Source organism: Bos indicus, chromosome 13 (assembly GCF_029378745.1).
Source record: "Bos indicus isolate NIAB-ARS_2022 breed Sahiwal x Tharparkar chromosome 13, NIAB-ARS_B.indTharparkar_mat_pri_1.0, whole genome shotgun sequence".
Classification (NCBI taxonomy): domain Eukaryota; kingdom Metazoa; phylum Chordata; class Mammalia; order Artiodactyla; family Bovidae; genus Bos; species Bos indicus.
In genome coordinates, this window is record NC_091772.1 from 45,138,739 (window position 1) to 45,153,329 (window position 14,591).

The following is a 14,591-nucleotide window of genomic DNA, read 5'->3' on the forward strand; positions in this document are numbered from 1 at the left end:
ATGAGGTCTTGCCTGGCAAGTCAGATGAACACTCTTCTGTCTTGAAGAAGGAAATAGTGATGACAAAGAAATTAACTGAAATCATCGCTCACTAAATGCCAGAGGTGCACAGAGTATATAGTCTTGAGACTTTCTAAAGCTTTAAGTGCTGTTTTACCGTACTGTCCTAGTGCATGCCTTTTAAAACAAAAAGGTGACCCTGACCTACCTGTGCTTTAGACATTATTTTAAATGACTATTTGCTGAAGTAGCTTTTAGGGACTTTACGGGGAAACGCATGAGGTGTCCCAATGCTGGCCTCCACCCACTGGCTGTGGGACAACCGTGTCCAGTCAGGCTCTGCTCCGAAGGACACTGACTCTCCCCCATCCCCCTCCTCTGGGCACACACGGCGGGGGCTGGGGCCCCTTCTCTGCAGACTCTGGGGTGCATGCCCTCGTTCCCCCTTGGCAGCACCACCTTCCCTGGTCCAGGGCCATCTGTGCGCGGGGCACCACCCACGTGTTGCAGGTCAGAGCACTGCCTTTTTCCTCCAGTGACTCTGCCCTTGCCTGTGGCCAGCCCCGATTCCCTAGAAAACACCTGTTTCTGCCAACAGAACCCTGACCGCCACCCGCACACCCCGAGGTCTTCAACTCTCACGTAAAATAAAGACAGCACAGTGGCTGGGGTTGTAGCAAACGTTTAATTCTGCGGGACCCGCAGGTTGTGAAGCAGGAGACAGGACAGCACAGGCGGCCCGTGCACCAGGGCCTGGGGTCAGGCTTCACGTGGACGATGCTCGCGTAAAGTGCTCATAAATAACTGGACCATGACAGCAGGCGGGCGGCCGCTAGATGGCAGCCGGCTCCTCGGGGCCACGGGGCTGCACAGGCTCCAGCTGGCTGGCATCCGACACCTCGAAGCTGACCTTGTACTTGGCCAGGATCTTCATGAGGGGCCGCAGCTTCAACCACCACTGCTCCTTGGGGATCCGGTGCCTGCGGGGAGGACCAGGCTGAGCGGGGTGGGGCTCACCCAGGGGGCCTCCCCCGCCCCTGACCTCAGGCGCTTACTCGAAGTCTGTCTCCTTCTTCAGCTCCGCCACGGGCTGGAACAGCAGTGTTCTCTTGCTGATTCCCAGCACACACACAGAGTCCTCACTTAAAAATTTTTTTCCTATGAAAGGTAGAAAGATGATGTCAGAAAATGAGAGGTGAGGTCTAGATATTGGCACAAATTACCAAGGTCTGGAGAGCAAGAGGCACGGAGAGCTGTAGGCACTGCAGAGAAGAGGGTAAATTGTGTATTTTCATGCCAAACTTGAGATTCAAACAAAAGCAGGTCTGTAAACGTGGAAGACATGCAGCCGTCAGCTCTCCCTACAGCAGAAGCGCAGCCGGGACACAGGCAGAGGTTTATCAAACATCCCAAATCAGGACTCTTAGAAATGCTCTCCCCAGGGAACCCCCAGGCCTCCTGGATGCTAGACCAAGCCTACCCTCTACACAGAGGGGAACAGAGGGGATGCAGCCTAGGGGCGTCGAGGGTATACCCAGGAGAGGCAAGGTGAGTGTAACATGAGCAAGTCAGCTAAAGAAAATTCAAGGGACCATCCATCTCATTCAATGCAAGTGTGTCCTAACCTTCATGACTGAAACAATTCTTAGCGAACATCAGAGCATACAGTATCCACCAAAGACCGTCAACAAATAAGGTGCAGAAAGACTTCGCTTAAATATTAGTGAGAATTCTGAGTCATGAAGCACTGATGTGTTCCCTGTATTATCCAGGAGACAAGACAGGAGTTCTGTCACTACGTCTGTTGGGGTTTCTCTGGAGGAAACTCATCCACAAAAAGTCAAGGAAAAAAAAAGATCTGCATGCAGATGCTGTGTGTAAGAAAACCAAGAAAAGACACATCCATGCAGATGCTGTGAGAAAACCAAGAAAAGATGCATTTACACGATTACTACAATTTACATCAGTGTATAAAAATAACTTGTATTTCTGTACACCAGCAGTAAGAAATTGTAATACCCTTCACAGTAATATATTTTTAAAATCACTAAGTCAGGAATAAACTTATAGTCAGTAGCTTTATGGAAAACAATGCTGTAGTAACAAACAGTCTAAATATATGGAGATTAAATTGTTCATGGATTAGAAGATAAATATTTTAAAAATATCAATTCTTATTCCAATTATTTGTTATTTATGTAATTTGTTATTTACATGTAATCCCCACCTCCAAAAATCCAACAGAACTGATGGACACAAAGAGTCAGGAATAGCTGAAATGAAGAAAGCCCAGGTAGGACTACCTGATAACAGTAATTGTTCACTGGCAAGATTGCTAACTGCCAAAAAAAGAACCGAACAATCCAGAAACAGTCCCTTAAGTTTCTGGCTTCCTGTTCTTGGATGGAGATTAACTGTACTGCAGATTGAGGGGAATGGATTTTTCAGTGGCTAGCACCCAAGTAATTATTCACATGGAAAAAAATTAGACCTTAAATGTTAATACCAGTTCAAATGGGCTAAAAACCAAATGTAAAAGGTGAATTTTTAGTAACAAAAATTTCTAATCTTCAAGGACAAAGTTAAAAAAACTGACTACATTACTAAATTGAGTTCTTCATTAAAAAATAACCCTAACAGAAAACGACTGGGTTTGCCAAATGGGAGATACATGTCTGCAGCCTGTGACTCACAGAATATAAAACCTGGACCTTCTCTAACATACAATATCAAAAATTCTTAAAATGTTTTTAAATTCTAGGAAATAACACAGCCCAAACAATCAGATAACATGAAGCAGTAACAGAATAAATGAGTGCTGGACCAGCAGGAGGGGCCTGGCCGTCTCCCTGCTGACCTGGAGGGTCAGCCTCCGGCAGCCACAGGGGGACCGGATACCCACCATCACAGCAACAGCTCAGAGGTGACATGGATGGGTGAGTCCCAGGGAGGGCGGGGTCCCACCAGTGAGCGTGTGGTGGGCGAGGCTGATCTGGGGAACTGGCCTTGCTGGGCCTGGGCAGTGGCTGTGACCCCGGAACCACTTGCTCAGGGCCAGGTGGGTTCCAGGCCATAGCAGAGACCAGCTCCCCTCATGTAAACCACAAAACCAGAGCCTTTGAAGGTTTAATCCTGCAAAGTCAGACCCTGAAGGAAGGATCGCAGGGCTGCTGCCCTGGGGAGGGGCTCAGAGTTGGAGGGAAAACCCGCCAGGGAGGAAGCCGTCCAGGTGCCTCCCCATCCCTTGCTGTCTTCCCAAAAAAGAGGCCATAAAGGAATAATGGAAGGTGCCAAGTGTCTTAGGTAAAAGCCAACTCGGCGTCAGCACAGCAGAGAAACAGGGAAGGTCACGGCGGCTCCGGGGCCCTCAGAGCGGGCAGTTTCTTCCTACATGAGCGGAGTGCCTCCTGCAGTAATTAGCGTTCTGTTTCCTTAAGTACATTTATTCCTAGTTATAACCTAAGTCACAGACAGTAGCTGCAGAAGTCACATGCAGCCCAAAGCCAGACGGACATGGGGCAGAAACATGCCTGCACAGAGCACGGCCCTCCCAACCCACGCCGCCTGCCACCGATTGGTACCTTTCCCCACGGACTCCCTCAGCTTCGAGCTGATCCACTGCATGGCTCTGGCGGAAATTTTGGTTCCAAAGTTTCTGTCGAACGGAGAAGGCGCCCCACCCTGTGGTTGGTCAGAGTTAACATGAGAGTTAGACACCAGCACCTTCCTGACTGTTAGCTTTTAAAATGGAACAGAAGTTATAATGACGAACAAAATTCACGTCCTATTTCTAAGAAATGTGGGGGTCTGTTTCTATCTCCTTGTACGTGACTGGGAACAAACAAACCACAAGAAAGCCTGTCACTCCTGCAGCCAAAACCCCCGGTCAGGTGTCGCTGCTTCCCGAGGAGGTGGCTTTTAATCAACCAGACCCTGAGCATCGTCCTTACGTCAGCATCTTCGTCAGGACTCCTTCAACTTGTTTTGGGGAGGCCGTGGGGAAGGGTCACAGTTCTCTTAAGAGGCTGGTCCACTCTGTGGGCTCGCTTTCAGAAAGACCTACACACGCCTACCACATATGCCATCGTGTAACTTCAGGGCAGTCACTGAGTTTGTGGACCCTGAACTACAAGCTCCTGAGACAAGGACTGAGACGTGGTGATGGGAGGGCCTGCTGTCAGGGGACCAGGTCCCACGACTCCACTCCAACTGCTTGCCCTGTCTGGGGTGCACTGACATGCATACCCCAAGATTCTGTCAAATTGCTCTGATTTCACGCAGATCTCAAAGAACTGTCATCTGTCTGACACTCCAGTTTAAATGGGTATGAAGGCCTGATACTGAATCAAAGATACTGAAGAAAAGTTATGACCAACCTAGACAACATATTAAAAAGCAGAGACATCACTTTGCCAACAAAGGTCCATCTCAGTCAAAGCTATGGTTTTTCCAGTTGTCATGTATGGATGTGAGAGTTAAACTCTAAAGGAAGCTGAGCGCCGAAGATTTGATGCTTTTGAATTGTGGTGTTGGAGAAGACTCTCCAGAGTCCCTTGTACTGCAAGGAGCTCCAACCAGTCCATCCTAAAGGAAATCAGTCCTGAATGTTCATTGGAAGGACTGATGCTGAAGCTGAAGCTCCAATACTTTGGCCACATGATGCGAAGAACCAACTCATTAGAAAAGACCCTGATACTGGGAAAGATTGAAGGCAGGAGGAGAAGGGGACAACAGAGGATGAGATAGTTGGATGGCATCACCGACTCAATGGACATGAGTTTGAGTAAGCTCCAGAAGGTGGTGATGGACAGGGAGGCCTGGCATGCTGCAGTCCATGGGGTGGCAAAGAGTCAGACATGACTGAGCGACTGAACTCACTGAATCAAGTACTTAATTTGAACACGTCTTTCCACTTAACTGGTGTCACTATGTATATGGAAGTGGACGGTTTTCTGACAAAGCCTGTCCGCTCAACTGTCAGAACAGAAAGTGTTCCTGAGGCTGATGATAGCCGGTGTGACAACATACATAGTTCAGATGCTGATTCTAATCACTGTGGAACTGACTTAGAAATACACTTCCTTTTTGCAAAACAGCTAACACAGGCCATCTACGTGAGATAAGGCATGAGGCCATGCCCCGCCCGCGGCCCACCTGCTGCATGTGGCCCAGCACATTCTTCCTGCAGTCGAACACGCCCTTGCCCTCCTCGGAGTAGAGCTGGTAGATGAAGTCGGTGGTGTAGTTCTCGCTGCAGCTCTCGTTCCTGCAACACACAAGCCCAGGGTCGTCCTGCCCCTGCAACCATGCCACCCTCCCTCCTTATCACCGCGGCGGCATCGTGACAGAAACCACTGAAAGAATCTTAAAAATGGAAACTGACGACCAAGCAAAATTGGATTTCTAAAAATGGCCCTTGAGTCATTTAAACGCCCGCTGGTCTGAACATGGAGCAGAGCGAGACCACGCGGAGGAGGAGCAGCCGCGCTTGGGGACCATGGGCTGTTACCTGAGCACCAGCCCCCTCTGGATGCTGGTCTTCATCTTCTCCGTCAGGTGCTCCACGTTGGACTAGGAAAGTCAGGACACTGTGATTAGGCGCCTGCTGTGTGCCGGGCACTGCCCCAAGTGTGGCCGGTGTGGCTGCTGTGAGCTGACCTCGTGGCAGAGGGGACAGTGGACAGTGATGTGTCGGCTAGTGACACCCACTGGGGACAGCAGCACATGGAGACCACAGCCGGGGCAGGGCGGGGGGGTCATGGCGTCAGTGCACCGCTCAGTGTCCGCAGGCGATGCCTGAGAGGTGAGCCACCCGTGGACACGTCACTGTGTGCTCTGTGTGCTCGCTAAGGCTGCTCCCCAGGCTGCTCTGCCAGTGCCCGCGCCTGCTGTCTCAGAGGAACACGGCTGTCACCTGGCTTTACACAGAGACTCCTGACCATGCCTAACAGGCACGTTCAGGCAGGAGAATTCCAGCAAGGACACAAGAGCACAGGTTCCAGAGGAAGCCGGCTGCAGAAGAGCAGGTGGACTGTGAGTTTCCAGTCCTGATTTTGGGGGCGACGCTCCCCTGGGCTGCGTCCTGGCTGGGGCAAGCCTCCCCGGGGGCACTGGGCAGCCCTCCCCGTGTCGTCCTCCCCATGTCCTGGCCACAGGGGACCAGGGGCTCCCGCAGGCGGGGGTCTGTCCTCCACTGCTGCAGTCCCCCGGCTCAGACCCACAGGGACCCCAAGCTCTGGCCACCTGCGCACCCGAGGCCTGGATGTGGTGGCCATGACCCAGCAAGGCCCCAGGCGCCTAGCACATCCGTGTCCCTGCAAGTGTAGGGCCTCCAGGGAGGGCATTAACTGCTTCCCAGGTGAGTGTGTAAGAGACACAGTTACAAGCTCGGGGTACGAGCAGCAGGTGCCCCGGAACCTGTTCCAGGGGTTGGCCTGTCCTTGCACATGGAGCTCTAGTGCCTCACTCGTGTTTGTGATGTGGCGGGGGATGGAAGTGGTTCCTGAGACCCTGGACCTGTCGGTCAGCGACCCCTGGGTCCCTGCGTCCACGCACCTGCAGGTCCCGGATGTCGAAGGGCTCCTCGAAGATGTAGGCAGCGTCTGCGCCAGCCGCCAGTCCTCCCATGTTGGCCAGGTAGCCACAGAAGCCCCCCATGGTCTCAATGATGAACACGCGCCGCTTGGTCCCGCTGGCTGACTGCTTGATGCGGTCACACGTCTGCACGAGGAGACACGGTCAGGAGACGCGGACACTGCCCTGTGGCCGGCCCTGACCTTGGGCGGTGCGCTGGGCCCTGGGCCCTGGCCTCTTAGGGCTCATCAGCAGGCATGTCCCTGCTCTGTTCTCTCCTGAAACACTCCGGGGACACGCTGGGGGAAGAAGGCTTTGTGCACCAAAGTGTACCACCACCAGCGGGGAGACCTTCGCTCCAAGACTTTGGGTTAAATGTGAACAAGCACGTGATCACCAGACGGGTCCCATTCCATCACCCCTGATGACCCCTCCAGCATCTGTGACGGATCACCACCCTCCCCCAAAACGGACTGATCTCATCCAAACTCAGGGTGCACTTCAGCGGCCGGGCAGCTCCGCGTTCTCCAGGAGCCCAGACAGGAAAAGAAACCACGTCAACACGCCCGTCTCATCCTCCTGGTGCTCAGGCCTGGGGATGCCCGGCCGGGTGGGCCATGGTGTCCACGGGTCCTTCACGTGGCGTTTGAGCACTAAAACCTGCCTGCCTGGCCTCTGTCTCAGGAATTCAGGATGGGGGATGCACAGGCCCCCTCGGCTGCAGGTCTCATGGGCTCCCCTCCTGACCCAGAACAGCAGCTATCATCACCAGCCGGCAAAGCCCCCTCCTATGAGGCCCAAGCACCCAAGTCTCAGCCCTACCCAGACATGCCTGTTGGCCTCGACGGCAGAGGTCCTGGTTACAGCCTTCCTATCTAACCATCAGCTCAGAACCTGTGCTCAACTGCCGTTTACCAGGGCTCTGCCCAGCTGAGACGGGAACCTTCCAGCACAGGGGGGTCTGCACCTCTGGGGGTCCCCACTTGGGGAGGACACGGGTCCCACTGCCCACAGCACAGGCCAGGCAAGCAGGGTGCTGATGGGTGAGGGTCAGTGCTGATGGATGCAAGGTGGTCAGGGCTTGGAAACGTTGGTCCCTCGGAGCCTGGGTGACACCAGCCTGCTAGGGCCCCACTTGGATGGGGCTGGGAGGGACTGTGGGTGAAGCCCCCAAGGAAGGGCATCTCCTCCCCGCCTCCCTGTGACCCTGGCTCCACTGGACTCTCATACGCCCAGCACTGCGTCCCTCTGCCCACCCCCTTGCTCTGCGTCCTGTCTCCTCCAACACCATACTGCCACTGGTCACCTGGGGGCACCTCGGGGCTTTTGTCCTGGTAGGCAGGAGCAGGCTCACCCAGGGCCCCCGAGGGAACAGCCCACTGAGAGTCGGCACAGGTGGGCTCCCCAAGATAGGCTGGGCGGAAACTGTGCTAACCCGAGCTGATGAGAAGCAGGGCTCCTTCGCCCTGAAAGATCCAGCAGGTCCCCGTTCCGATTCTCCTTGAGTGGGAAAGACAGACCCTGCGGGACCCCTGACGGGCCATCTCCTTGAGCAAATGAGAAGATCTTACCTCCACAATCACATTCAGGCCCGTGTCACAGCCTATGCTCAGGTCTGTGCCTGGGACGTTGTTGCTAATGGTGGCGGGCACCATACAAACAGGGATGCAAAACTCGGGGTGGCTGTCGCGTTTCTTCGACAGCTCCAGCAAGCTCCGGAAAGCCTGAGCGAAGCGGGGGCGGGTCAGCAGGGAACCCACATCCATAATGGCCAATGGGGAGGAAGTTGCAGGGGAGAGACCTGGGGGGGCTCGGGGTGCAGGGGGAGGCCAGCAGGGGGGCTCGGGGTATAGGGGGAGTACAGCAGTGCGGGGCTCGGGGTGCAAGGGGGAGACCAGTAGTGGGGACCCGGAGTGCAGGGGAGACCAGCAGGGGAACTTGGGGTATAGAGGAAGACCAGCAGTGGGGATTCGGGGTGCGGGGGAGACCAGCAGGAGGACTCGGGGTGCAGGGGGAGACCAACACTGGGACTCGGGGTGCAGGAAGAGACCAGCAGTGGGGGACTCAGGGTGTAGGAGGAGACCAGCACTGGGACTTGGGGTGCAGGCCCAGAGCACACAGGCCTGGGCAGGTGGGCAGCAGAGCAGGGCCAAGGCGGCGCGAGGTTAGTGGTGGACGAGCAGCCAGGCCTTTCTGGCATCATCAGGAGGAGATGCGGGCGGCCATTTGGCGGGACCTTAGGGGCCAGGCTGCTGGGACCCCTCAGAGAGGTAGTGCCGGATGGCTGGGGAGGCAGACGCCCGTGGAGCCCCCTCTGCCCAGGCCGTGTGACCCTCACAGAGAGCCCTGGAGGGTTCGGGATCCCCAGGAAACCACTGGGCTCTGATGTCAGAAAAGCGGGCTGCTCTCAAGCACACGACCGGGGACCAGATCTCCCGCCTCCACGTTAGTGCAAGTAGGTTGTTAGTGTCCCGGTCCACCACCTGCCCTGAGGCCACAGCGCCCCATGGCCAGACGCTCGCAGGACCCGGCCTCTGTCCCGTCTTTAGTCCTCACGCTTGAAGCCACTTCCAACGCCTTGTGCGGGGAAATTCCCGGCAGGACGACCCGGGCTTTCCGGAGAGCATGGCTCTCTGCCGGCCCTGCCTCTTCCGTCCCCAGACTCCCAGACAGGCTGGGTTCTGGGGGCTACGGCCCTAGGATGTGTGGACGGTGAGCCCACGCTGGGTGAGTCCAGGGAGCGGCCGTGAGGAAGATCAGGGGGTTGCTCACCTGCCCCATGCCCCACCACCGTCCTCAATCACCACCCCACCCAGTCCAGCCCAGATCCCCAAGGGGAACCTCCCCAGCCCCAGTGCAACTCAGGGCCACCGTGGGGCTGCCTGAATGCCTGCTGGATGGAGGGGTCATGAGCGCCGTGCTTAGATGGGCTCCCAGACTGTCTGCACCCCCCAGGACGCTCTAGGTGGGGTCACCCGGCATAGGGGGCGGGCGGGGCACCAGCACCTTGAAATCTGATGGCAGTTCTACACCTGTACATTCTTCCCACCCTCCCTCTGACCCTCATCACTCCCTGCTTTTCCTCTGATCTCTGGAAAATGAGACGGACACTCAGAGCCAGGAGAACCCTGCCCAGGACACGAGCCCAGGGCCCTGGGGGCAATGCTGAGCGAGCCAGCCGCCTGGGCAGCACCAAGCTCACATCAGCTGCAGCTCTGAAGGGGACCAGCGTGCGGCCCAGAGGAGAAGACGCAGCCCCCACTTTGGCTTCAGACTCTGAACCCGAGCCCTGAGAGCCAGTGCCTCCCCGGAACCCCGGGACCTTGTGATGGAGTAAGTCCCCAGGGATCTGTTTCCAGGAACGCATCCGTAAGCTCAGCACACAGACTGATGAGGAGGGGACGTGAGGACAAGGGGTTAAGTGTCCAGAGGATGTGCCACCTGACGACACTAGGCACCTCGGGGTTCACCCCCTCGGCCCCCTGGGATATTCCAGCTGAAGACCCCGGGCTGCGGGGTCATCCTGACATCACGCGGTCAGCAGCATCCAGGCCGATACTCACCAGACACCATGCCCCACCTCCCCACCCCCGGCCACCCAGTTCTGACGGCAAGGGTGTCCCCCAACATCGCAGATGTCCACTGGGGACAAAGTCACCGCCAGACCACTCTGGCCTCTGAGTGGAAGACAGCAGCTGGGACAGGAGGTACCCGGGGCTGTCCCCAAGGCCGGGAGGTGGCACTGCCACCATCGGCATCCAGACCCCAGATCCCAGGCCACGGAGGCCTGTCCTGAGCTGACCGGACAGACGAACAGACGCTGAGCTGGCTCTGGAAGCCCAAGAGCCTCCTGCCTCCCGGGAAGGCTCGAGAATGATGACCCTCGGGCCCTCCCCCAGCACGGTCCTGCCTGCCGCCCCCTTGAATGTGCCCGGCCCAGCCAAGGGCCAACCAAACCCAGGCCTCTTGAGAGACTCAATTGCACTGCGGCTCGACACACACAAGCTGGGGAACCAGTCGGTCTCCCGTCCCCCAGCTCCAGGACCCACTGAGCAGGCCCAGCTCAGAGTCATCCCAACCACCACCTGACCACTGGGCACAAACTTAGCAGCAGAGCAGCACCCCCAATTTGTGGGGCAGCTCTGGCCCGTTACCAATGGTGACCCCAGCTCCGAGAAGCTCCAGTAAAGAAAAGCCTGCATGTTAAGGGCCATGTAATAAATCTCAAAACCCCTTGAAGGGAAGCAGGATGGACCATGTGGAATTTCCCCAGACCTGTCCTGGTTTTCGGATTTTCAACATTCCACATGTAGGGAATCTCTGTCACTTGGAAAAGTAATTCTTGGTAGCAGAGGAGCCTGGGATTAAGGAGTGGGAGCACCCTGTCCTGCTAAGAGTGGGAAAGGCCACAGGGGACACACACGACCCTGGTCAGGACCCACCGACGACCGCCCCCGGAGTTCCTGCCACCCCCGGGGTCTCGTTAGGCGACAATCAGAAAACGAATTCCGGCTGCTTGTACTGCAAGCGTGGCGAGAGCAGACTCAGACCCAGCTACACGGGAGCAGTAATGACACACGACCTTTCAACTCAGACCTTGAGCAGCGAGCGGCCAGAGGCTGAGTTAGTCCCACAGCAGCGGAAGCACAGACGGCATCCCCGGGGGCACGAGGGGCGGGCGCGCGGGTGAGGAGGTCCAGCACGCGGACACCAGCCAAGGCCACGCCGGAGGCTTTTTAATACAGAAACTGCAGAAAGTTGAAGAGGTTCAGGAAAGCAAGGAACCAGCACCAAGCACTGCTTACCGCATACATCCTACTTTAAAAGCTTTTCTTTTATTTACCGGCACTGGAGACAGATTTGATGCCCATTGGTTTAAGGGAAAAAAGCTAGAAATACAGCCACGAGGCCTGTGTCTCCCAAGGAAAATAAAATGTGAGAATTTACCAGAAAATTCTAGACACTGAATTGAAAAAAAATAAAGGAGTTATGCATTCTGATCCTCACTGATCTTCAAAAGCCCAAGTGATTTCCCAAGTGTGATTTAAATTTATGATAATTAAAATGTATTTCTATGCTTTGTACGGACTTTGCTGCTGCTGCAGCTAAGTTGCTTCAGTCGTGTCCGACTCTGCGCGACCCCATAGACAGCAGGCCACCAGGCTCCTCTGTCCCTGGGATTCTCCAGGCAAGAGTACTGGAGTGGGTTGCCATTTCCTTCTCCAATGCAGGAAAGTGAAAAGTGAAAGTGAAGTCGCTCAGTCGTGTCCGACTCTTAGCGACCCCATGGACTGCAGCCCACCAGGCTCCTCCGTCCATGGGATTCTCCAGGCAAGAGTACTGGAGTGGGTGGCCACTGCCTTCTCCATGTATGGACTTTAGGGGGGATAAAAAAACATTCAAGTACCATCAGTATTCTTTCACACATGGTTTATCGTCCCCAGTCCACAAGCAGGAGGAGGAGGACAATTGTTTAAAAGGATCCAGGTCAGGGAATGAACTCACAAAATCTTCAGTCCAGCTTCTACCTTCACACACCACAGCACGGGCCCCTGGACCCAGGTTTCATCACAATAACACAATAACGTGTTATGGGCTTGGGGGAAATTTAGCCAGAAAACAGGGGTGGGTTTAATCGAATATCCACATCACTGTGACCCAAAACCAGCTGAACTACAGATGGTGTCACCCCAGCTGCAGTGAAGGGAAACGGAGGTGGAAAGCTTTGGGGTCGAATTGTAGATTGTCAGGCTTTTTTTTTCTTTCTCGTTTTTGGCTGTGTCAGCATGCAGGACTGTAGTTCCCCCCAATCAGGGATCAAACCTGCACCCACTGCCTCGGGAGCGTGGAGTTTTAGCCACTGGGCTGCCAGGAAAGTCCCTTTATTTTAAAAAAGAAAAACTTTTCAGCAGACCCCCAGCCCAGTCTGTCTCGAGCACACGGTACATAAAAGCGGGCCGGAGCCCCAGGTTAGTTCCGCAGCCCCTGCCCTGCTGCCCACACTCACATCGGTGATGGTGTTGAGGGCGGTATCCGCCCCGATGCTGAAGTCGGAGCCGGGCACGTTGTTGGAGACGGTGGCGGGGACCATGACCATGGGGACACAGAACTCCTCGTGCTTCTGCCGGGCGGCCAACAGCTCCAGCAGCCCCAGGTAGGCCTGCGGGTGAGTGTGTGAGGTGGGGGGGTGGTTGGGTGGTGGGTGGCCATGCATTGCCATCTGGGCGTCGGCCCAGAGCGAGCGACTGTTTCAGGTTCTCCCGTTTTCTTTAAAGGAAACGTCAAGGTCATCATGAGGCTGATATTAAAAACGAAGGTGGACAATCCAACAGGTAGTTAAAAGATAATAATCTGGCCCCATAACTGCCCTCCTCTCTGAGTAACCAATGGGCTTCCAACTCAAGAGAGAGGGTCACCGCCACAGACCCGGCAGATGTGAGGACTCACTGAGCAGACAGCCCAGCCACGGGGTCAGGGGCGCAAGTGGCCCCAAGTCCTGCATCGCCGGTGCTCAGTGGCAGCTAGGCCCGTGGCACCACAGCCCCCGGTCCCGACAAGGAGCAGACGGCAGGGTGCTCACAGGCGCTGACACGGGGTCCCCTCTCAAACGTGCAGCACCGGCCAGCAGGTGAGCAGACATACCTCGAATCCACCGATGATCAAGAGCGCACTGATGCCATGGGTTCGCATCTGCGCCGCGATGTCCTCCAGGTACTTCCCAGGGAGGGTGCTGGGGAGGTTCAAGGGGGCGAGCTCAGGCAGGGCCCCCTCTGTGCCCCACCCTCTGAGGCCAAGCGGCATGACACTCAGGGGCAGGAGGCGCCCCGGGCCACGTGTCTGGGGGACAGCATGGCTGGGGAGCCACCCATGGTGGGCACAGCCAGGAGTCAGGTCTCAAAAGAGGGTCTTTTCAAAAGGAAACGGAAAGAAACTTTGCAGCTGCCTCACAGCTGGACCTCAGAAAATCCCACCTCCTGGGTTAGGGACATGGTGAACCATGGAAGCTATCACACGTTCACAGCGGTAATCGTCTGGATGGAAATGTCCAGTTTTCAAGTCACGTACAGACTACACACACCTCGTCTGGAGTAATCTCACTCAAAGTCACCTCCACACACACCTGCTCACCTTAACCCATTTCACCCTCTGTCCACACACGGCTGCAAGTGGAGGAGGCAAAGGATACCCAGCCGTTGAGAGAGCCCACCCAGCGCCCACCCCAACCTTTCCGCTGTGTCCCCTGGGCATCAAGGCTTCACAATTGGGATGGGCTCCGCTAGGGGAAGCTGTAGAGAGGTTGTAGGGCTGGGTGCTCAGGACACACGAGTGCACGCGGAGTCGACTAGAGGGTTCCCCAGCATCTAAGCATCGTGAGAAGGTGCTGCCAGCCACCCCTCCAGCCCCGCCACCCCCAGAGCAGCCTCCGGGAGGGTGGGGCTCATGAAACAGAGTCACAGTTGGTCAAAGAGGCCCAGGAGGCAGCCAGGGGGCACTATCCCCTGCATGGAGCTCCGCCATCACACCACCATCCCCAAGGGTGCTGGGGGACAGGACCACAAGAGCTCTGGACACCTAGGTCAGCTCCGCGAAGCACTGGTGGCAGGGTGCCCAGCTTCAGGGCAGGGCAGAAGCTGGGATGATTCCTTTGGACAACAGGCTACCACTCGTGCGGAATCCAACGCCCCTCTGAGCCCAGGTACCCTCACTGTCCTTCCATATAATATGAGACACACAGTAATGGCTGCGCCCAGAGATGAGAGAGCAAACAGCCTCGTGTTAAATCAGCGCCTCGGCGGGAACACATCCGGGCCCCGCTGTAACCGCAACAGGAGCATCCACGGTTCAGAAACCTGCGGTTTTGTGCGGAGCCCCTCGGGTCCTCCCTTGGGTGGTGGTGACCTGGTGGCTGGGCTCCCTGGACGCTGAGCCACATCTAGCTCCTCTACAGGGCACAGTCACTGCAGCCCACGTGCCTGCGTCTGCACTGCCCCACATGGGATGAGGGCTTTCTGCCACCA

General features: G+C 56.1%; 1 protein-coding gene across 3 annotated transcripts in view; it reads right to left on the bottom strand.

The window, feature by feature from the left end:
- Positions 1-666: 666 nt before the first annotated feature.
- PFKP (phosphofructokinase, platelet) overlaps positions 667-14,591 on the bottom strand; it is a 53,082-nt gene continuing 39,157 nt past the window's right edge. Inside the window, exons 15-23 of one of the 3 annotated variants that reach the window (XM_070801114.1) lie at positions 13,216-13,303; positions 12,581-12,733; positions 8,145-8,297; positions 6,556-6,720; positions 5,510-5,571; positions 5,155-5,266; positions 3,582-3,681; positions 1,056-1,158; positions 667-980 (exon numbers count right to left, since the gene is read on the bottom strand). In XM_070801114.1, the coding sequence (XP_070657215.1) occupies positions 833-980; positions 1,056-1,158; positions 3,582-3,681; positions 5,155-5,266; positions 5,510-5,571; positions 6,556-6,720; positions 8,145-8,297; positions 12,581-12,733; positions 13,216-13,303 (1,084 nt within the window). In that variant the 3' untranslated portion in view covers positions 667-832. The remainder of the gene's footprint in view (positions 981-1,055; positions 1,159-3,581; positions 3,682-5,154; positions 5,267-5,509; positions 5,572-6,555; positions 6,721-8,144; positions 8,298-12,580; positions 12,734-13,215; positions 13,304-14,591) is intronic. The other 2 variants (XM_070801115.1, XM_019973320.2) reach the window with 2 other exon arrangements.